Below are 23145 nucleotides of genomic sequence, written 5' to 3'. Positions count from 1 at the left end.
GAGACAGTTTGGAAAAGGCGTTTCTGAGTCAGAAGGGTCAAGCTGACAAGAAACGGTCTTTGGAGTGGAGACTCCAACCAGGAGACTTGGTTTGGGTATCCACACGTCACTTGGCCCTGAAACAGCCTTCAGACAAGTTGGGTCCCAGGTTTGTCGGGCCTTTGTTCGCGCATGCGCAGTACTTTCACGCCGGCCGCCGTGATGACGCGAGGCGGCCGGCGTGTGACGTAATCCGCGTCATATGCGGAAGGAGCAGCCCGACACTCGGGAGAGTGTCGCCCGGGCTGCGGCCTGTCAGCCATTCCGGAGCGGGGTGAAGAAGAGGAGCCAGGACGCCGGCGTGGGACCTCCCGACCAGCACTGGGCTGGAAAAAGCCCCTGGTGAGTACAACTTTCCTTTTTTTTCTGAGCTCGGAGTCCCTTTAAAGTACTAGTTTGATTGTGATTATCTGTTATGACTTCCTGCTTGCCTGACTATCCTCCTGAACTCTGATCTTGCACCTCGATATTTCTGATACTCTGCTGCCGAACCCCGGCTCGTCCTTAGACTCTGCTTCTGCCTCCTGATTTTGTACCTCGATATATCTGATACCCCGTTGCCGAACCTTGCCTGTACTTAGACTCCGCCTTTGTCTCCTGATCTTGTACTGTATCTGTCCGTGTGTGTACGACCTGGCTTGTCTGACCTCGAGAACCGACCTTACCGTTAGAGGCGGTTCCTCGCTCTGTTAGCGACCCTTCCTCCTGAGGGTTACTTTCAGACAATCCTTCCTGCTGTCAGCCCGACTCCTCCCGTCTTGGAGAGTCCGGGTCTGTGGAAGGTATCCGTGCAGTACTCCTTACTGCACTGAGGCCTAGTCCTCTACGTGTTACTGTTACACCAAACACTACACTCTACTCAGGTGAACAGAGGTTAGCTGGTATATCGGATTATCGGTGATACTGCAGATCACTTATAATCTGGTATACATCTGTATTCCCCGTGATACTGCAGATCACCGGTAATCAGATCCTCTCTGTGCTTCACCGATCGTTACAGAGCAATTATCCACAAATGGCAAAAACATGGAACAGTGATGAACCTTCCCAGGAGTGGCTGGCCGACCAAAATTACCCCAAGAGCGCAGAGAAAACTCATCCGAGAGGCCACAAAAGGCCCCAGGACAACATCTAAAGAACTGCAGGCCTCACTTGCCTCAATTAAGGTCAGTGTTCACAACTCCACCATAAGAAAGAGACTGGGCAAAACGGCCTGCATGGCAGATATCCAAGGCGCAAACCACTTTTAAGCAAAAAGAACATTAAGGCTCGTCTCAATTTTGCTAAAAAAACATCTCAATGATTGCCAAGACTTGTGGGAAAATACCTTGTGGACCGCCGAGACAAAAGTTGAACTTTTTGGAAGGTGCGTGTCCTGTTAAATCTGTCGTAGAAGTAACACAGCATTTCAGCAAAAGAACATCATACCAACAGTAAAATATGGTGGTGGTAGTGTGATGGTCTGGGGTTGTTTTGCTGCTTGAGGACCTGGAAGGCTTGCTGTGATAGATGGAACCATGAATTCTACTGTCTACCAAAAAATCCTGAAGGAGAATGTCCGGCCATCTGTTCGTCAACTCAAGCTGAAGCGATCTTGGGTGCTGCAGCAGGACAATGACCCAAAAGACACCAGCAAATCCACCTCTGAATGGCTGAAGAAAAACAAAATGAAGACTTTGGAGTGGCCTAGTCAAAGCCCTGACCTGAATCCCATTGAGATGTTGTGGCATGACCTTAAAAAGGCAGTTCATGCTAGAAAACCCTCAAATAAAGCTGAATTACAACAATTCTGCAAAGATGAGTGGGCCAAAATTCCTCCAGAGCGCTGTAAAAGACTTGTTGCAAGTTATCGCAAACGCTTGATTGCAGTTATTGCTGCTAAGGGTGGTCCAACCAGTTATTAGGGTCAGGGGGCAATTTCTTTTTCACACAGGGCCATGTAGGTTTTGAGGTTTTTTTCTCACTAAATAATAAAAACCATCATTTAAAACTGCATTTTGTGTTCAATTATGTTATCTTTAACTAATGGTTAATGGTTTTTGATGAGCAGAATCATTTAAGTGTGACAAACATGCAAAAGAATAAGAAATCAGGAAGGGTGAATGCCCAAGGTCTTAATAAGCCAGAGAAAAGGTCTTCTCTACTCCAGGAGATGCACAAATCAAGGGTTAAAATAGCATTGATACAGGAGACCCATTTCAAAAACCCTGAGCACCCTAAATTAACTAACAGAAGGTACCCTAAGGCCATTTATAGTAGCGTGGAAGATGCAAAGAAAAAAGGGGTCGCCATAGTATTTGCTAGAGGAGTCTCCTTAGACGAAGAAGAAGTATATAGGGATCTAGAGGGGAGATTCCTGCTAGTAAAGGGAGTATATAACGCACAGAAGCTGACCTTGGGTACATTTTACGCGCCTAACAGTAAACAGCTGGATTTCCTGGAGCACTTTATGAGAGCCATTGATGAGTTTTCGGAGGGGGCCTTGATAATTAGGGGGGACTTAAATTTCACCCTGGAGCCAGTAATAGACTCATCCTCGGGTAAATCCTTCCTTACATACAAGGGAATTAAGAGAGGCAGGAAGTCACTCCAGGATAGGCAACTCTGTGACGTATGGCGCCTTCAGCACCCTGCGTCCAAGGACTATACATACTTCTCTCCACCTCATAATATGTATTCACGTATTGATTATATTTTCATTTCGCACAATTTGCTCTCTGAGCAGTTGGACTCCTCTATAGGATGCACTACTTTTTCAGATCACTCCCCTGTATTCCTGAAAATGAATATAGAAACAAAAAGGTATAAGCAGTCTCAATGGAGACTGAACTCCTATTTATTGCAAAAAGAAGATATTAGAAATAGGCTATTAAATAATATAGATACGTACTTCAGCTTAAATAGATCGGAGGAAATCTCCCCGATGACCCTATGGCAAGCACATAAATGTGTAATAAGGGGTCATTTAATTCAGGAGGGAAGTAGATTAAAGAGAGAAGGGGAGACACTTAGAAAAGACCTGTTATTAAATATCGAAAGACTTGAAAGACAACATAAAGGAACTAGGACGGAGGAAATACTTAAAGAGTTAACAGCAGAAAGAGAAAAATATAGAACGCTAATGTTCTCGCGAGCCAGATATGCACTTCAAAGATGCCAAAAAACGTTCTATGAACACGGTAATAATGGAGGGAGATTACTGGCCAGAGCTCTTAAGCAACAACAGCAAGCCAATTATGTGCCCTTTATTATCGACAATCATTCCAATAAACATCATAGAAATGAATCAATGGCCAGAGTTTTTAAGGACTTCTATCAGAAATTATATGATATAGGAAAAGAGGAAATAGAGGAGAATAGGAATAAAAGACGTAAAGAGATGATGGACTATATACGAGAATCGGGGATGTCAAAATTAAATGAGGAAGATATACGGAGTCTAGAGGAGCCTATCACTTTAGAGGAAGTAAAAGCGGCCATAACTCATTGTAAGACTGGTAAGGCACCCGGCCCAGATGGGTTTAGTGCAGAATATTACAAATGTTACAAAGATACTTTGGCGCCATACTTGACGGAGGTAATGAATTCACTGGCGGAGAGAGGGGACAGACGAGCACGTTTTGGCAGGGACTCCCTGGAATCTCTGGTAACCGTAATATTGAAAAAAGGTAAGGACCCTGGCCTTTGTGCCAGCTTTAGACCCATTGCGCTTCTCAATGTAGATTTGAAGCTCTTTGCCCATGTACTGGCCACGCGTCTGACAGGGCTGCTTCCCGACCTGATACATCCAGATCAAGCGGGTTTCGTAATGGGAAGAGAGACCCGAGACAATGTTATAAGGGCAGTGATGCTGATGCAATCAGCTAAGGTAGCCAGGTCCCCTGTCATGTGCCTCTCGACAGATGCCGAGAAGGCATTTGACAGGGTTGACTGGGAATTCATAGGAGCAATCCTCAAACATATAGGCATTGCAGAAAATATGATGAGCAGGATTTTGGCTCTGTACTCTTCGCCAACTGCAAAGATCAGGGTCAATGGGGTCCCCTCCGAGCCCGTGCAGATATTTAATGGCACCCGGCAGGGATGTCCCCTCTCTCCGCTGATATTCGTGCTGACACTAGAACCATTTCTGAGAACAATTAGAGCAAACCCAAACATAGGAGGAGTAAAGATAGGGAACAGGATGCATAAGGTCGCCGCTTACGCAGACGACCTTTTATTTTTTCTCACCGGCACTAAGGTATCCCTACCTTGTTTACTGGCTGAATTTAAACATTACGGACGATTGTCCAGATTTAAGATTAATTGGGCTAAATGTGAGGCTCTAGGGGTAGCGATGGAACAGCGAGAGATAGACCAACTGAAGGAAAATTTTCCCTTTAGATGGGTAACACCTACATTGAAGTACCTGGGAATAAATATCTCGCCAGACATACAGAACTTATATCAAAGCAATTATAAAGTTATAGCACAAGAAGTGAAAAAAGATTTGACCAGATGGAATAGGCCTGAATTCTCGTGGTTCGGCAGAATCAGCATCCTAAAAATGAATGTCATGCCGAGACTGTTACACGTATTCCAATCCCTACCAATCAAAGTCCCAAGATCCTTTTTTGATACGCTAAGAAGGGATTTCCTGAGATTTATCTGGCATGCCAGACCACCACGAATTAGATATAAGCTTATGACGCAGCCCAAAGAAGAAGGGGGATTAGCGGTCCCAAATCCGCAACTATATCACGCAGCCGCTGCCTTAAATAGGATAACAGACTGGCATAGAAAAAATTATAAAATATGGGTGGAAATGGAACAAAATCTCCTAAACACACCCCTAACAGGGACCCCATGGTTAAATCAGAAAATTAAGATAACACATCCTGCGGGTTGTTTTCTTAAGAACTCCCTCGATACATTACACCAGTACACACGCAGAGCCCAATTAATAAACCGCCCCTCCCCTCTTCTCCCAGTACTGAACAACCCTGGATTTACACCGGGATGCAATAAAAAAGCCTATATACATTGGAGAGGCCAGCAGCAAGTTAGGGCCCATATGCTGGTTAAAGATGGGGAATGGGTTCCCCTTCCGGTGCTCAGGGAGACCATGCAGAACCATAGAATAGAACAATGGAGTCTATTACAATTTAGATCATTTCTCAGATCACAGGGCACGAAGGAGGAATTCTCCAGGGAATTAAAGCCCTTTGAGAAGATGTGTAGTGAGGGGGGACAGAGTAGAGGATCCATCTCTAGAATTTATAATTTGTTAAACATTGAAGAAGATCCCACAAGGAGGTGGAGGGTGAAGTGGGAGAGAGACCTACAGAAGGATTTTGTACTTCATGCATAAAAGTTCAATGTCCACAAGAATTCAGGAGTGAAAATAGCAAGTAGATGGTACCTCACGCCCAGTAGACTGAGTAAGATATTTGGGGGTTCTGATGTGAGATGCTGGAGATGTGGGTTGGAGAGAGGGACGTTATTTCATATATTTTGGGCCTGCCAGGAAATCCAATTGTTCTGGATGGAGGTTAAAAAATACATAGAGAAAATCACTGGATTGGTATTACCTAAGGACCCAGATTTTTACCTCCTACATGCAAACTCTTATAGTGTTAGAAAATATAAGAATATGATAGTAAGGCACTTAATAAATGCAGCAAGAGTGCTGATAGCCAGATGGTGGAAAACAACGCAGACCCCATCAATCGGAGAATGGCTGAAGGAGGTAACTTATATTTCCTGGATGGAAAAGCTAGTCCAGGAAAATAAAGATGGAGAACTACGGATGGAGGAGATTTAAGCGGGGTGGAAATCATTTACAGAAACTGAGGAATATATCCTCCTGATGAGCAAGAATAAAGAGACATAGGACCAGGGCATTCACAAGGGGACAACAATTGGACTCTTGGGACATTTCCCTTGCTCCCTCGCCTCCCCGGGACCCTTCCCCCGCTCCCCACATTCCTGATTGAAGGGGGGAAGTAGTATGCTTTGGAAGTAGAAGTGTGTGAGGAAGGGGCATGGATTGGATGTAGAAGTGACTAAGGAAGTATGTGTGTACTGGATGTAGAAATGAATGAGGAAGCCTGGGGGGATATGGAATGAATGGGAATCCTGAGATTATCTGTAAAAATTAGGGGAGATTAGTAATAATACGAACCTGAGACAAATGTAAGCGCTCTCTGCTGATTTAGTCATCCGGAGAGCCCTAAAATCTGGAAGGAATTGGTCCTCTAGACAAAGGGCTGGAAGGATGAAAGGTATTAATAGTGAAATATAGAATATGACTGGATATGGTTTATATGTATTTATCTGTAAAACTTTTTGTATAAATAAAGAATCTTTAAAAAAAAAAAAGAAATCAGGAAGGGGGCAAATAGTTTTTTACACCACTGTATGTCATATTCTAGGTTCTTCAAAGTAGCCACCTTTTGCTTTGATTACTGCTTTGCACACTCTTGGCATTCTCTTGATGAGCTTCAAGAGGTAGTCACCTGAAATGGTTTTCACTTCACAGGTGTGCCCTGTCAAGTTTAATAAGTGGTATTTCTTGCCTTATAAATAGGTTTGGGACTTTGTTGTGGAGAAGTCAGGTGGATACAAAGCTGATAGTCCTACTGAATAGACTGTTAGAATTTGTATTATGGGAAGAAAAAAGCAGCTACGTAAAGAAAAACGAGTGGTCATCATTACTTTAAGAAATGAAGGTCAGTCAGTCCGAAAAAATTGGGAAAACTTTGAAAGTGCCCCAAGTGCAGTCTTAAAAACCATCAAACGCTACAAAGAAACTGGCTCACATGCGGACCGTCCCAGGAAAGGAAGACCAAGAGTCACCTCTGCTGCGGAGGATAAGTTCATCCGAGTCACCAGCCTCAGAAACCGCAGGTTAACAGCAGCTCAGATTAGAGACCAGGTCAATGCCACACAGAGTTCTAGCAGCAGGCACATCTCTAGAACAACTGTTAAGAGGACACTGTGTGAATCATGCCTTCATGGTAGAATATCTGCTAGTAAACCACTGCAAAGGACAGGCAACAAGCAAAAGAGACTTGTTTGGGCTAAATAACACAAGGAATAGACATTATTAGACCAGTGGAAATCTGTGCTTTGGTCTGATGAGTCCAAATTTGAGAATCTTGGTTCCAACCACCGTGACTTTGTGCGATGCAGAAAAGGTGAAAGATGGTCTCTACATGCCTGGTTCCCACCGTGAAGCATGGAGGAGGAGGTGTGATGGTGTGGGGGTGCTTTGCTGGTGACACTGTTGGGGATTTATTCAAAATTGAAGGCATATGAACCAGCATGGCCACCACGCATCTTGCAGCGGCATGCTATTTCATCCGGTTTGCGTTTAGTTGGACCACAATTTATTTTTCAACAGGACAATGACCCCAAACACCACCTCCAGGCTGTGTAAGGGCTATTTGACCAGGAAGGAGAGTGATGGGGTGCTGCGCCAGATGACCTGGCCTCCACAGTCACCAGACCTGAACCCAATTCGAGATGGTTTGGGGTGAGCTGGACCGCAGAGTGAAGGCAAAAGGGCCAACTAGTGCTAAGCATCTCTGGGAACCCCTTCAAGACTGTTGGAAGACCATTTCAGGTGACTACCTCTTGAAGCTCATCAAGAGAATGCCAAGAGTGTGCAAAGCAGTAATCAAAGCAAAAGGTGGCTACTTTGAAGAACCTAGAATATGACATATTTTCAGTTGTTTCACACTTTTTGGTTATGTACTATACTTCCACATGTGTTAATTCATAGTTGGGATGCCTTCAGTGTGAATCTGCAATGTTCATAGTCATGAAAATAAAGAAAACTCTTTGAATGAGAAGGTGTGTCCAAACTTTTGGTCTGTACTGTATCTTAAGTTTTTTTTTTTCTTTTTCTGCTTCAGTGTCACTTTAAGTGGCCTCATGGAACACCCGCACACATGCTAGATTATTGGCTGAGACAAGCCGTAATGGCCATCTTGGCGGAATTCCGTCTAGTGTGTGTGTGTGAGGCTATGGATGAAGGCGACAATTGAGACAGCTTGTTAGGCCTGGATCATGGTAAGGCACCTTAAGAAAAAAGTATTTTTGGTTTAATTTTTTTTTTTTATATTGGAGTGTTTTTGGCACAGTGCTGGGTCTTTTTACTTACTTATTGAGTCTTAGGCTACACTCACACTAGTAGCAAGAAGTAATAGGGACAGCTTAGGGAACAAAAAATCTTGTTAATTTCACTAAATGTTTACTTTTAAAATTTTTAGGCCATAATGGAAATGGAAATGGAAAAAATGGTGGCAGCGGGGAAGCTGTTCTTCGCCCTTGCTACATACCAGAAACTCCTTCCCAAAGTACATCTTCTAGCTCCCTTGGTGCAGTTACAAGCTCCACATATGAAGAATCTGTATCAGGTGGGTAGATATCTTAAAACAGGACTTCAGTCAAATATTTAAATACACACCTGTAATACAGTATACTTAAAGGACACATGAAGTCTTTTTAAAAATAAAAATTAGATACATACCTCGGCAGAGGAAAGCCTCTGGATAGTTGAGGCTGCCTATATTTTTTTACACTGCACCGTTCCACTGAAGGGTTCCTTTAGACTTATTAGAGTGGGGTCAATGTTTTTTGGTAGCCGTGAAGTCCTGGCCATGCAGAACTTCATCCTGACAGGGTATGCATGAGTTACCTCTGCACATGCTCAGTAGCTTGAAGCCACTCGTGTATAGCTTTTTTCCTTTGTTCTCGGAGTGCTCAATTTTACTGGGCATGTGCTGACCTTAGTCCCGCATGCTGGGGCAGTCAGTATGCTTTCATACATGGCATGGCATGGAGCATGATTGGAAGAAGCTTATTCATCTAGCTTCAGTCAAATAACTTTAAAGGGACCAATCGCTGGTAAGGAGCATGTTTTCGTTTCCATTAATGTTCATTTTTCAATCGGATTGATATTGGGCTCAGAAAAGTTTAATGTTTTGTTCTTAGCCACTATTGGGTGCATTTGACTGTCTAGCACAGTGGTGAGCAAACTACAGCCCACCAGCTGCCCCGTTTGGCATTTATTCTCCTCTCTTACTCCCTCCCTGCAGAGTTTCAAGAGCTCCACTGCAATTGGAAGCCTGAAACAGGCTCACTCAATCACAACTTTCAGGCCGACCCTCCCCTCATCAGTCATCGCCTGCTCCCACCTGCCCGTCATTCTAGGTTTAGTTGGTGCCATGCCCCTCTCTTGCTGTAGTTGCAGAGAAGGAGGTGGTGGTGGTGAGAAAATAACCATTCGTGGCTATCGTCTTGGTTTGGCAGCAGTGGCTGAATTGGGCAGAGATTAGTCTACGGAGCCTCCAGCCAGAGATACTGAGCACTGCATCTTCCCTTGTGTACGGTCGCTTGCCCTGGCTGCAATGGGGCCCTGTGTTCAGTTTCTTGCACTGCGCTGGGAGCCTGTGTGCAGTGAACTCCTCTTTCTGTGGGGGCCTCCCACTTGCTGCTGCTTCTCACCCTGCAGCCCACAGCTGGTGACCCTCCAAATGTGACCCACAGCTCCCACACCTTTTCAAGCGACTTGAGCACCTAATTTTCAAAAAGATTGAAAACCAACCTCCTCCTAAAGGTGGCCTTTAAAAATATAATTCTCTGAATCGTAATATCGATCGGAAACAATCATTCGGGCCTGAAAGATCGTTTCTGAACAATATTAGGATGGAATTGGACGATTTATCATCCAGAGAATTGTATAATTATTGGCCACATTTAGGGGGTAGGTTTGTTTTAAAGTTCAAGTAAAGTTCAAGGGAAAAATGGAGAGAAGTGTACGTATCAATTACCAACTTACCGACAAGTATATAGGTGTAAAAAGTACAAAAATATTTATTATTAATCCAAATAAGTTTATTTAACAAACTTTAAAAATGACGTGAAGTAGCCACCCCAACCACAACCCATGCTGCCCAGACATACACATCATGTAAAGGCACCGAGGTGTGAGATGGCTCACACAGCTGTAGGTCCCAGTGAGCTCTCTAAATGGACAAAGCACATGCAGATATTCTGTTAAAAGTTCAATTACTCAGCAAGCCTTATCTATGTATGCTTATTCGCACATAAAGTTCCACAAAGGAAAAAGCTGTAGCTGCTTGAAAGTGATGAATGAAGCCAGCCCATTGAACACTTGTAATACAGCAGACAGTTGCACAGCTGATGCTGACAGAAGCTGCAAGCAACAGTTCAGCTGTGAATTTGCACAGATAAGTCAGGAGCCCTGCTGGTAAATCAACATACTGTAGCAAAATCGCATGTCCAGAAGGGGACAGCAGTAAAAGTTCAGCCGCAGAGGTTCATTTTAAACCTTTCTAAAAATGAGATTCTCAGGTTGTTCTCACTTCGTACCATGTGCAGAGCTGGCCTTCCCCCTGTTGCTCATCTGGTAAGCCTTGTCCACCATCCCATGCCAGGTTTACTATCACCTGTCCTTGGAAATTAGCCTTCCCTGCGACCATATTCCCCATTCCATGTCTGCCCTATTACCATTAGCTTTCCTTTGAAATGTCCCCTGCCACTGTATTCCCCATAACATGCCTGTCAGCTATACCTGACCTACCAATTTGGCATTTGGAAGGGGAATCATGTCGGCTACCTACACCGGCCCGGCCCCTCTGTCAAATTTAAGATTGCTTTTAAAATTTGGGACAGGTGGTTGGATAAAATGAATTGAGATGCCTTACAGCTAGCACAAGTTGATAACTGGTCAGTCTTTATAACTACCTACCTTTTCTAGCCTGCTACCCCTTTTCCACTTCTACTGAACTCCTCTCCTCACCAACTGGTTCTCTAACCCCTCCTTTTCTATCTATACTCCTCTTCTTCCGGCCTACCTACGCCACAGAATCTATAATCATTACTCATGGGTATGTTTTACATTAGCTCTCTTTGTACAATTTGCACTTTGTTTGTTATACTCTACTCCTTACGGATTTTTGATACAAACCTTGTTATGCACCTTTTACTTTAATGTATCTCTATACACTTGTATATTTTGTACTACTTTTTTATATTCAATAAACCTTTTGGTCAATAAAAAAAAAAAAGATCGCTTTCTAGCCCACATGAGCCAAATATTTGGCCCACCCCTGGTCTAGCAGCTAAGGAGACCTCAGATCTCTTTGAAAGCCAAACTCAGTAATTTATTATAATTGCATTATTGATTGGGGAAAAATTTGGAAATTATATACATTGCTGGCCATTTCCCATATTTGGGCTGGTAGCCCTTCAGATAAGTTGCCCCAATCTCTGGCTTTGCAACCCTCTCTGGGCCGCTCCCTCACTGGATGCAGTTACAAAGTTTTTCTGCACAGCGAACAGGCTACCTCAATCCGTGCAGGAGAAGAAAGTCAGGAGGAACTTTGCAGCTTGTGTTGAGAAGTTCTACTGTTCCATGTATTTGAGACTTGGGTTGACACAGGACAGAGGTGAGCAGCTGCAGGCCATAAGTGTGCATCAGGCATGCCTGGTATAAGCAGTGAGGCCTCAAGCTAGTGGAACACAGAGGAGGACAACAACAAGCCCAGGCCTTTCCTTCAGATGGTTACCATGGTTGTTTCCATGTGCAAAACTCTGCCCAGTATTACTGTGATGTCTGTGCAGTTTCTACTAAATGTGTATTTTATTTGGGGAGGAAGAAAGGGGACGCAGCCTGGGGGGCAGCACAGTGTCATAGTGTTCACACTAAAGGCGTTATGGCACAGTGGCTACTTTCCTGCACAGAGTGGCACATTGTTGAAATTTGTAGGCAATTAACTGACCACAGGAGACAGTTGGCACTTTGAAAGCTGTCATTGTTTTTTTTCTATATGAGGAGCAGTGGCCAGTGCATTGGGACATAACCCAATGAGGGGAACCACAGCACTTGCTACAGTTATATGTGACAGCATATGAAGCATGTGGGGTGTCATAGGGGCACTTTTTATATCTCAGTGCTCACAGGGAGCATTTCAAACTTTGTTCATCTCGTGAACCCCAATTTTTAACACAGCTTGCAACATGTGTCACTTTGAAAGTTACCAGGGATGATCATTTAGCATGCTTATGCTGTAAGCCTACTTTTTACAGGGCTTGTCAGTAGCATAGTGGCCTCTTGCCACACGATTCTGCAGCATGGCAGGGTGAAGTGAAAGTAGCAACTTTGTCCTGGTCATTTTTATCATAGCTTGGAAACCGTTCAGCTCATTAAGCAAGGTTTTCTCGCATCACTGACACTGACTGTTTAATGGATGGAAATAAGGCCTTTTGTCTGGCACGGGAGATCAATAAAAAGTTGCCGTTTCCACTTAATCCTGTCAGGCAGTTGAATTTTCCTGATGATGCTTTGCTTGGATATGAACTAGTCCTTACTGCCTAGCTACGGGAAATGTTCTACTGCATGCGGTATTTCAAGTGCTTGCTTCTTTTCTATTCTTTCTAAAATGAAGTTACGCTGTGCAGGCTCCCTCTCATGTTGAAATGTGTCTTGGCAAGGATGCAATGGCTGCTGCCTGAAACTATAAACACACTGGCCTACTTTTTTTCAAAGGCTCAAATTTTGAACTATGCAGAAAATGAGAATGCTAGCATGAATTTGGATACGAGTAGATCTTGTTTTACACGATAAATGTGCGGTTAAAAAAGAGGGGAGCACAGCAGGTAGGCTGTCTCCTGACTTCGCTCACACTGACTGCTTTCCTGTTTGATGAGAATATACCTTCAAAAGATAAATGGCCTTTAACGGGAACCTGAAGCGAGAGTTATGTGGAGTCTGCCATACTTATTTCCTTTTAAAGCAGACCTGAACTCAGAACTTTCTCTCTGCTCTAAAAGATAAGCAATAGCATAATGACCTTTAAAGAAAACCATTTCTTTGTTACAGCTCATACAAATCCTAAAATAAATCTCTCCAGTGTTTCTATTTCCTGCTTTCATGGAAGCAAATATATGGTTAACATACTGTGCTTTTTATATGAGCTTATCTGCCGTGGCAGTCAGCAGACACAGGGGAGAGATCAAATTATAACGTGTGATTAGACACAGATGAGGGGAAATTAGACAGGATAAACTCTGTAAATACATATCCTTTGCAAGAGTTCAGGTCCTCTTTAAACAAAACCAGTTGTCTGGCTATCCTGCTGATACTCTTATCTGGCATGCAGTAAATCAGGTGTTTCTGACATTATTGTCAGATCAGACAAGATTAGCTGCATGCTTGTTTCTGGTGTGATTCAGACACTCCTACAGCCAAATAGATCAGCAGGGCTGCTAAGCAACTGTCATTATATATAAGGAAATAAATATGGCAGCCTCCATAAACTTCTTGCTTCAGGTTCTTTTTAAGTTCTTTGAGCTTTTCCACCCCTACTTATTTAACTCCTGGATATGTAAAATGCATCATATTTGTAATTGTTGTTATTATTTTTATTTAATTAAAAAAAACTTGGTAGTATTCACCTAACAATGACTGGCTCCATAACCTAATTACTGGCTCTCCAGTTTTATTACATTATTGCTGGCTCAAACTGTTTCTGACATCTCCATTCCAGACCTTGTCAGGGTGCAGGGGAGGAGTGGAAGAGGCAGGAGGAGAGAAACCTGGGTGAGAGCTGCTGCTCAGCGCCAAGCACATACATGTCAAATTTAGGCCTTGGGCCAAAATGCCCGCAAGTGGTTTTCCCGCTTTGCATTATTTTTGGCCCACCCTAGACCACCAGAGAAGCTATATTGGAGGTGAAGACCTAGATCATCGGAAAAAGCATATAGGGGAGGAAGGGGGAAAGCACTACACACCAGGGAACTGTATATGGGAGGGAGGAGGGCCACTTTACATCAGTAAAGTGTATAGGGGAGGGGGCCACTAGACACCAGGGAACTGTATAAGGGAGGGAGTGGGGGCCATTAGACACCAGGGAACTTTAATAGAGAGCGAGGTGACCGCTAGACATTGAGGTTGGCTCAGGACTTGGTACCAGTGTTCAATTTCATCCCACTTAGTATTTGAGTTTGGCAGCCCTGGTCCAGAGCAACTTGATTGATTAGCGCTTTTTAAAAATGTCTTCCATTCAGTTTCATTAAAATTGCGGTAAAAAATGCCGTGGTCGCGTACGCGGTAAATCGCAGTGATTTTTTTTACCACGACTTTAATAAAAGTGAATAGGAGATATTTTTTATAAAAGTGCTAATCAATCACAAAGCGCTCAGAAAAGCGCTTATAGTGTGGATCCGGCCTCAAAGCTTAGAAAATAACTGGCAGAGAGAAATGTGTATTTTAAATACATTTAGTGGCTATTTACAGTATACAACAGCAGTTAATTTTAATATCTCTTTATTGAAAATTACTGTTTGTTTTTCAGTGAACTTATAAAACAATAAGAAACATTTTGAATGGCAGTGTGCTATGTCAGTGTTTCACAACATTATTATAGCAGGAGTCCCTTTGCAAATGGCAACTACTGTATCATGAATAACATCACCTTAAAGAGAACCTGAACTGAAAATAGAAAGTCAAAATAACCATACACAGGTCATACCTACCTCCTGTGTAGTCTACTACTCAAACTCTTTCTCCTCTCCTGCGTACCATTTGTCCACCGTGATCAATGGAATTCTCCGTCCTCCATTTTAAAAATGGCCATTACTCCAGAACAGCTTCCTGGTCAGCACACTGTTAGGGCTGGAACCCACAAGAGCGTTTTTTTGAGCATTTTGGCAGCGCTGCGATACGCTAGCGTTTTGCCAAAACGCTCAGCTGATGTTAATGGATGGGGCAACTTCCTCAGGAGCGTTTGCGTTTCCCAGAAACGCAAACGCAGGACCTGCAGCATTTTGGGAGCGTTAGCGCTTCAATGTAAAGTATTGAAACGCTAGCAGAAACGCCCAGCAAAACCTAAACTGAGCGGTTTTGCTAGCGTTTTGCGGTTCAGCACACTGTAACAAAATTAAAAATAATTCACAGGACCAATCAGAATAAAAACGCAAAACGCTACACAACCGCTGAGGAAAAAAATACACTGTTGCAAAACGCGACCGAAAACTCGCATGAATCCGCTTGCAAACCGCTCATGCAAAACGCTAGCGGTTGCGTTTTGCGTTTGCGGATTTCAGTGGGTTCCAGGCCTTAAACTGTAATATAACCCACTTGAGCCATAGGGAAACATGGACATTACCTTGCACATTCAGTTGTAAATGACAGGTGCTGACATATAACTGACAGCAACTGGTATATTTCAGTTCTGACTAAATATTGTCAAAACTGGAAGGGATCACTGTAAGAAGAAAATGGTGAGCTTCTGAGAGGAACTGACTGTGAGGTTAGTATGTAATATTCATTTGCAGCTAAGTCATGTGTTTACCAGTATCCTATATAATAATAGGCAACTGTCCCTGCATACAGCAGGGACAGTTGTCTCTGTGTAGCTTGGTCTGTGCTTTTTACTACTGCGCATGTGCTCAGCACGGACCCAGCCTCACACAGACAGGAGGACAGGGACAGGGAGCCAGGCTGGCATGTAAGCGGGCAGCCGGTTGTGCAGCAGGTGCACACGCGTGTCGGGTGCGCGCACGTGCGCAGTACATGCGGTGGGCGGCGGCAAAAACACAGACCCTAGAGCCCGTTTTTAAACGGGCTTGGGTCTGCTAGTTTTAAATAATCTTACTCGCCTCCAGTTCCCTTTAAGTAGCCCTTACATATTTGTTAGAAGTACCCCATAAATGTGAATAAATTATTTTGAAACGTTACTTGGTGATTTTTAATTAACTTTAAATACTTAAAAAGGTTTAATTAAATATGATTTATTATTTTGCATCTCAAAATGTAATTTAATAGGTTGACTATGACAATATGCTATGTTCAAGTACTCCCTGAGAGCAACTAGCGTAGCTTTGTCTCCCCATGATTTTGTTACTAGGAAGCTGGGATGGGGTAAAAAAGGTGGCAGCCAGGCCCCTTGACGACCACTAGACCCCAGACACCTGCCTAGGTTGCCTAGCTGTGATCCTGTTCTAGCTGGTGTACTTGTAACATTTTTTTTTAACAACCTAGGTGCTATGGAACACAAAACATTTTTTACAAATATAATGGTGAGCAATAAAGTCAGGATACAGGCTTTCTGTTACTTTATAAATAGCTGGAACATCTGTCATGCAGCAGCTTTGGTTTGTGAAACAGTAAACATAGGTGAGCAATAAGCTTGTCTTCTAATTCTTTTTTTTATTTTTTAAGTGGATGAAGCAGCGGAGAAGAATAAAACGGTGATGTAATGCTCAATGCCCCTTTTTTGCTGTTCTATTTGCATTTTACAACTAGGCCCCTGAAAATCATAATAGTTTGTATAACATTAAAATATATATTGTACATAAAATACACTCTCTAAACACAAGTGAAGTTCTACCAATAACTCCTGTGTGAGATCTCGGAGACACACTTCGGTGTAAACTGGTTCAGATTATACAACTGACTACTCATTTGGGAGATCACTGTTATTTTCCTATTTGCTTTACAGTTTTTCTGTTATTACCGAATGTATTGCACAGAGCAGTCCTAAAGATAAAGTGTAGCTGTCAACATTTTACAGCCTTTCACCAGCATCCAAGAAAAAATAAGTCATCCAAGAGAATTTCCAACAGGCATGTAATGATCTTATAATTAGCATTATTAAAACAAAATTCTGCGCTTGTCACATTGTCATTTGCTCATTTGGGAGAGGGTTTATTTCAGATTGAAATATTGCAAATAGAATTATTTATGCTGAAAGCAATGCCTTGTTGTTTTCTCTGTATCTGAATTTATATTCCTGAATTTATTATGCAGTGATAAAGTCAACTGACGTACAATAAATTACATACTGGGCCTGACTTACTAAGTAATCTCTGGTCTGCAGATTACTGGAGATCATAAGAAATTCTTCAAATCTGGCCTGCTGCTAGGTGACGCATTTGCATCTCTCACCTGGAGGATGTCAAAGCATGGAGAGCGTTGACAGTTGCTATTGCTATTCTGTGGTACTGTACAGAGTAAGAAGTAAGAAACAAAACATGGGGTACAAAATAATACAAGCAATGGTATACACAAAATATAGACACTGGTACAAAATACAGAATTGGTAGACATCAATTACAGTGACAAATGTAACATGATGGTCAAAGTATATTGTAAATTCCAAGACATGAAAGGGCGAGAGAGCCCTGCCCTTGTGAGCTTACAATCTAAAGGAATAGGGAGGAAACGAAAGGTGGGGTAACATACAATATGTATACCTATCATAGATAGGTTTTATTTAGTAAGGAATACAACTAAAGACTATTAAAGACTATTAAACCATTTTAATGTGTCATAAATATTATGCAAATGAAAGACAGATTTTTTTTTTTTGCTTTCAGTAGGATGAAACAATAATGCTGTGTATGTCTATGTAGCTCAGCCAGGATTGGAAGATCCCCCCGGGCCCTGGAGTGAGACTTCTGGCTGAGCATCCTATATTTCTTGGAAGTAGTTTTCACTTTGTGGCACCTAAATCCCTTTACAATAACACAAGAGTTGCCTTCATTTCAATTATCCTACTTAGTATGTTGCTTGTATTGATGAAGTCACATTGAAGCCATTTAATAAGTGGATTAAGAATTGTGAAAGTGTCCCTGCAGCCATGTACTTGTAAAAAGGATGCTGTGGTAATTTGGGCGCCAGGGAAAGCGGCTACTTGACTAAAATACTTATATGCTAGGTTCTACACAGAGTTATATACATCCAAAATCGATTACACACCTGAAGAATTGTTTGGATATCTTAATTCTATCCCACTATTAAAAATTAATGATGAGGATAGAGCCATGTTGGACGCGCCTATTACGTTAGAGGAAATAGAAATTGCAGTGGCGGCATGTCCCAATAACAAGGCAGCGGGCAGTGATGGCTTGCCAATTGAGGTGTATAAGAGATACTCAGAGATGATTCTTCCTCAATTGCTGGACATCTTTAGGGAAATTTATCAATCTGGACATCTTCCACCTTCTATGTCGGAGGCTCTTATTATTCTCCTTCCAAAACCGGGCAAAGATTTGACGAAGGCAGAGTCATACAGGCCTATCTCTTTACTGACAGCCGATATTAAGATACTGTCGAAGGTCTTGGCGAACCGATTAGCAAAAATAATTACCACAATCATTAAACCAGACCAATCAGGATTCATCCCTTCTAAATCCACTGCAATTAATATCAGACGTGTCTTTTTAAACATGCAGTTAAAGGCAGATAATCAGGGGGATCGGGCTATTTTGTCCCTTGACATCGCCAAGGCCTTCGACAGTGTGGAGTGGCAGTATTTACATGCAGTCTTGGAGGCTATGCAGTTTGGTCCTGTCTTCAGTCAATGGATTAAGATCCTATATAAGATGCCTACTGCACGATTGTGCGTGAATGGCAATATTTCTCCTAGTCTTAAATTAGGAAGGGGTATGAGGCAGGGGTGCCCGTTGTCCCCGTTACTCTTTGCGATAGCTATAGAGCCCTTAGCAGAACTAATCAGGACTTCGAATCAAATACAGGGGTTTAGGTATGGTTCCATTGAGGAGAAAATTGCACTTTATGCAGATGACACCCTTCTTTTCCTGCAGGATACCAACGCCTCTCTGACTAATGCCATGTCTGCTCTGTCAATCTTTGGAGAATTCTCCGGTCTAATAATAAATTGGGAAAAATCATCCATCTTACCCCTAGATAACTCTGACATAACCTTACCCACTGGCTGTACACAAATACAAAAAGTAAAATCATTTAAGTATCTAGGAATTAGTATCTCAGCAGACCTTGAGCAATATGAATTTTCCAATATTACTCCCCTTATAGTTAAAATACGCCAAAAACTAAAGGTATGGGCCAGACTGCCGCTGTCGCCAGTTGCTCGCATTAACCTTTTAAAAATGGTCACTATGCCCCAATTGTTGTATGTCTTGCACAACGCTCCAACGTGGCTCCATCTCAGACTATTTAAGATGCTGGATAAAATGTTTAGGGATTTTATCTGGGGGCAGGGCAGGGTTAAAATTAAACTGCAATACTTACAGTATTCTAAAGAGGAGGGGGGACTGGCGGTACCCAACCCTTGGGTTTATTTTCTAGCCTCACAGGCACAGCATTTGGTTGGTTGGGAGAATGAAGAGTTAATAGATTCATCTAGACTCCTGTTAAACAATATTTTGGGTTGCCAGTCAATATACGCTGCTCTGGAAGCGGAATTCTGCGGTTCCAGAGGGAAGCAAGCACCTACACTAACACTGATGCAGAAGGTATGGAATAGACTACGCTCCATGCAGGAGGTTGAAGGATATACCAACTATACACCATTATATACTTTGAGATTTGCAGAATTGTCTAAACTAGACTTTCTGAAAAAATGGGCAGGAGAGGGAGTTTCTCTATTTGGGCAAATAATAGAAGGAGAAGAGCTAAAATCTACAGAACAAATATTGGAACTGAGGCGATGTCGAGACTCGGTACTTTTTCGATTCCAATATATGCAATTATCACACGCGATCCGTAAACAGCGTAGAACAATTCCCTTGCGGTTGCGTCCGACTCCGCTATTTAATTTGATAAATCAATCCAATGCAAGAACTGGATTTATCTCTTCTTGTTATGCTCTTCTGCTGGGTTTGTTTTTAGAGAAATTCCCCCTCAAGTGTTACAGTAGATGGGTTGAAGAGATAGACACATTGACAAATGAAGACTGGGTTGAAATTCTCCAATCAGTGCCACAGGTATCCACCAATGCTTCGCAAAAAATGTCACAACTTAATATACTTTATAGAAATTTACTAACTCCCAAAAGACTTCATGCCATGCACCTGAGAGAGGACCCAATATGCCCTAGGTGTCGCAGAGATCATGGAGATTTATTACATATGCTCTGGCATTGTCCAAAGCTGCATAGATATTGGAGTACGGTACTAGATACCATTGACACTGTCATAAAACAAAAAGTCCCTAGAACGGTGCAACATTGTATTTTAGGCCTATTAACAGGTCTTTCAATATCAGAACATACTCAGGTGATGGTTCTCAGACTTCTATTTCAGGCCAAATTACTAATCTTAAAACTATGGAAGGACTCCAATCCCCCATTGCCAGATAGCTGGGTGAAACAGGTAAATGAGTATCTCAAAATGGAAAAATTAATATATGTTCACAGAGGGTCTCCTCAAAAATTTGATTTAATCTGGGCAGGCTGGTTGGATACTCCTGGGCTTCCGGATCGCTCATTGATCCAAGACAGGTTGTTCGGTGGGCCACTCTAAGGATGTAAAATCAGTAATACATTATAAATGGGCTGGGGATTGATTGCAATGTGTCAATGTTTAAGTTGATTCTTTAAAATGTAGATTGAAATGCTGCTGCTGCTCTGTATGTGAAAAATATCATACAATGTTTTCCCTGAATTGTTACTTGCCTATCTGTTGATTTTAATAAAGGCTGATCTAAAAAAAAAAAAAATACTTATATGCTACTATTGAGCAGTGGCTTATTTCGTTGGTAGAATATTGGCAAATTTTACTCTCACCTAACCCTTTTCTCACACTACCCCTCCCTCTACTGATGCCCAACACTAACCCACCGCCTCACTGTAATCTCCATTCTCCGCCTATATTTTACACCTAACCTTCTACTCACACTACCCCTCCCTCTACTGAAACTTAACACTAACCCACCCCCTCACTGCAATCTCCGCCAATATTTATCACCTAACCGAACTCTCTTCTCACACAAACTTGGCAGCAGACACTGCTTTAAAACCCCACCCCCCCAAAAAAAAACAACCAACCCCCCAAAAAACGACTTACTGACAAGGGTGTAACTACAATCAATTTGACCAAACAGTAAAACTTAGATGGAGCTCCACTGATATCCACCACACCATCTTCTACCCCCCCCCCCCCCCCCCCAGGTCTTATGCACAGTTGAGTAGCAAGAGAGAACAAAGGGGTAAGGGAGAAAGGGGCAGGACATTTACGTCAGAATATAGAACTTTAGTGGTTATTCAGTACTAGTGATATCATATCTAGGAGAACTCAAGGAGAAGCACCTGAACAGTTTTGTCAGGTGATAGATATGCAAGTCTTGATTTGCTAATCATGCTCATGTGCTACAGCAGGATGTGCTCACAGCAAATCAGAGCTTTGCAAATCTATCAGCTGATGAAATAAATTGCATGCTTTTCCATGAGCTCTAGACAAGATCGTCACTATTCAGCACCTTCAAAAATGATGTGATCTACCGATTTCTTATCTACAAATATCTGGGTAATGACTGCTGAACAAATTTTTTATCATGCAACAACTATACTCTATACCAGGAGTGCTCACACTTTTTTTTCAGCTTGTGAGCTACTTTAAAAAAATTAGCAAGTCAAAATGATCTACCTATGTACAATTTTAGGAGCACACTTGTATATAGTGAATGGAAAATGTAGCGGGGTCGGGATCTACCATAAGTCCTTTGCAATCTACCTGTAGACCGCAATCTACCTAATGGGCACCCCCTGCTCTATGCAGTAGGGTCATTTTTATTTAATTCATTTATTTAAAGGAAATGATATGTTGAGGTATGCTTTAAGGGCAGGATAACAGTCTTGGCAGATGGCACTTTTTTTTTTATACAAAAATGAATCAGCGAAGACACCTTCCATATGTTCTATGAATTCCCATTTAGAGGCATTAGCGATTCATTTTGTTTTATTGAAGAGCGGTGGAGCTGTTTCAAGCTTGCAGTCTTCTTGTGAATTAACGTAGATAGTTGACTAGTTAAACAAGCAATCATTTATTAATTTTGATCATGTAATATTGCCCAAGATACCTAAATGTAAGATTTGTTTGTTTTTCTTTCTTTTTTTTTTTTTTGTATGGTCCCTTCATAAAACTGTGAAAGTCCTTTATATATTGTAGGCCTTGCAGCACAGTTTACAATACAAGAAATAATGGTCTCAGGGGTCTCTTCAGGTGTATCGTCAGCAGGAGTAAAAGACTGTTCTGTTCTTGGACTGGATATATCTGCAGTGCGTGTGTATTCCCCACATAGCCGGCATAGCAGAGAACGGCGATACATAAAGCACAATTTATTTGGTAATTTTCTGAAAGCGAAATATTCACTCACTGAGTGCTTAATGATAACAAACCAGTAATATAAACTTTGTTGTTCTATCCATTGCTTTAGTGAACTGTGAAAGCTGCACGTAAAAGCCAGGGAGCTGCTTTTCAGCTAGATTAATGCCATTAATAACATTATCTCCGAAAACAGAGTGCTTATTCTTTCCTAAACATTATGAAACAATAGATTATGCTGCAGTTGGGAAATTGAAAAATGGCTTTAAATATTTTTCATCTTGAAATGTTCTGCAGTAAACACAATCATCCTGCTAATGTAAAATGTTGCTACATACTTTTTCAGATGATGACAATGTGCCGGGTAATGAAAGGACACAACATGGAGGCGCAGATAGTCAGATGCACAAGACAAAGGACAAGCTGGAGCTTCTGTTCTACCCAGAAGAAGACACAGAGGAGTGGATGTTTTTTCAGAAAGTCCAAACTGCAGTTCAGACATGGTTTAGCTTGTTTGGGTGGCCTAGCGGCTGTAATCCCATCTCAATTCCCGACTCTCTGTGGAGGTAATGAGTGAAAGACATCCCATACATTAATGTGCTGCATAAATGCATAATTGAAAGATTAGCATTCTTATAATGTGTAGTCTTCACACCATAAACAGGAGAGCTATGGGCGCTGGTAGATTCCCAAGCATCTCTCATGACTGGCTTTCTAAGCATCACTTACCTGTTTGTAATTTGAATACCATATCTGTATTTGAAAAAATAAGAGAGGAAACAGTCGGCTTGCTCACATCATCCACTAATGATGAGGATAGGATGGGGTTCATGAATCTACAAGTGAAGTTCCTGGTGCGGTTAAGCCAATAGCAGTGTGCTCAGCCAGAACATAACAAAATAACAACTGTACATTCAACGGTAATGTATCCAATTGGGTGTTGACTGACAGTGGGCTGATAACAGTTGGGTGCCTGGTGACTGAAATGGAACATCTAACAGGTAT

The 23145-nt window shown here is 42.2% G+C and overlaps 1 protein-coding gene across 1 annotated transcript in view; it reads left to right on the top strand.

The window, feature by feature from the left end:
- CFAP47 (cilia and flagella associated protein 47) overlaps positions 1-23145 on the top strand; it is a 730879-nt gene that overhangs the window by 213406 nt on the left and 494328 nt on the right. The window contains exons 29-30 of the mRNA XM_068268343.1: positions 8295-8441; positions 22487-22706. Coding sequence (XP_068124444.1) covers positions 8295-8441; positions 22487-22706 — 367 coding nt within the window. The remainder of the gene's footprint in view (positions 1-8294; positions 8442-22486; positions 22707-23145) is intronic.

Source organism: Hyperolius riggenbachi, chromosome 2 (genome assembly GCF_040937935.1).
Source record: "Hyperolius riggenbachi isolate aHypRig1 chromosome 2, aHypRig1.pri, whole genome shotgun sequence".
Classification (NCBI taxonomy): domain Eukaryota; kingdom Metazoa; phylum Chordata; class Amphibia; order Anura; family Hyperoliidae; genus Hyperolius; species Hyperolius riggenbachi.
Note: the sequence above shows the minus strand (reverse complement) of the source record. Positions and strands in the feature narration are given on the sequence as shown.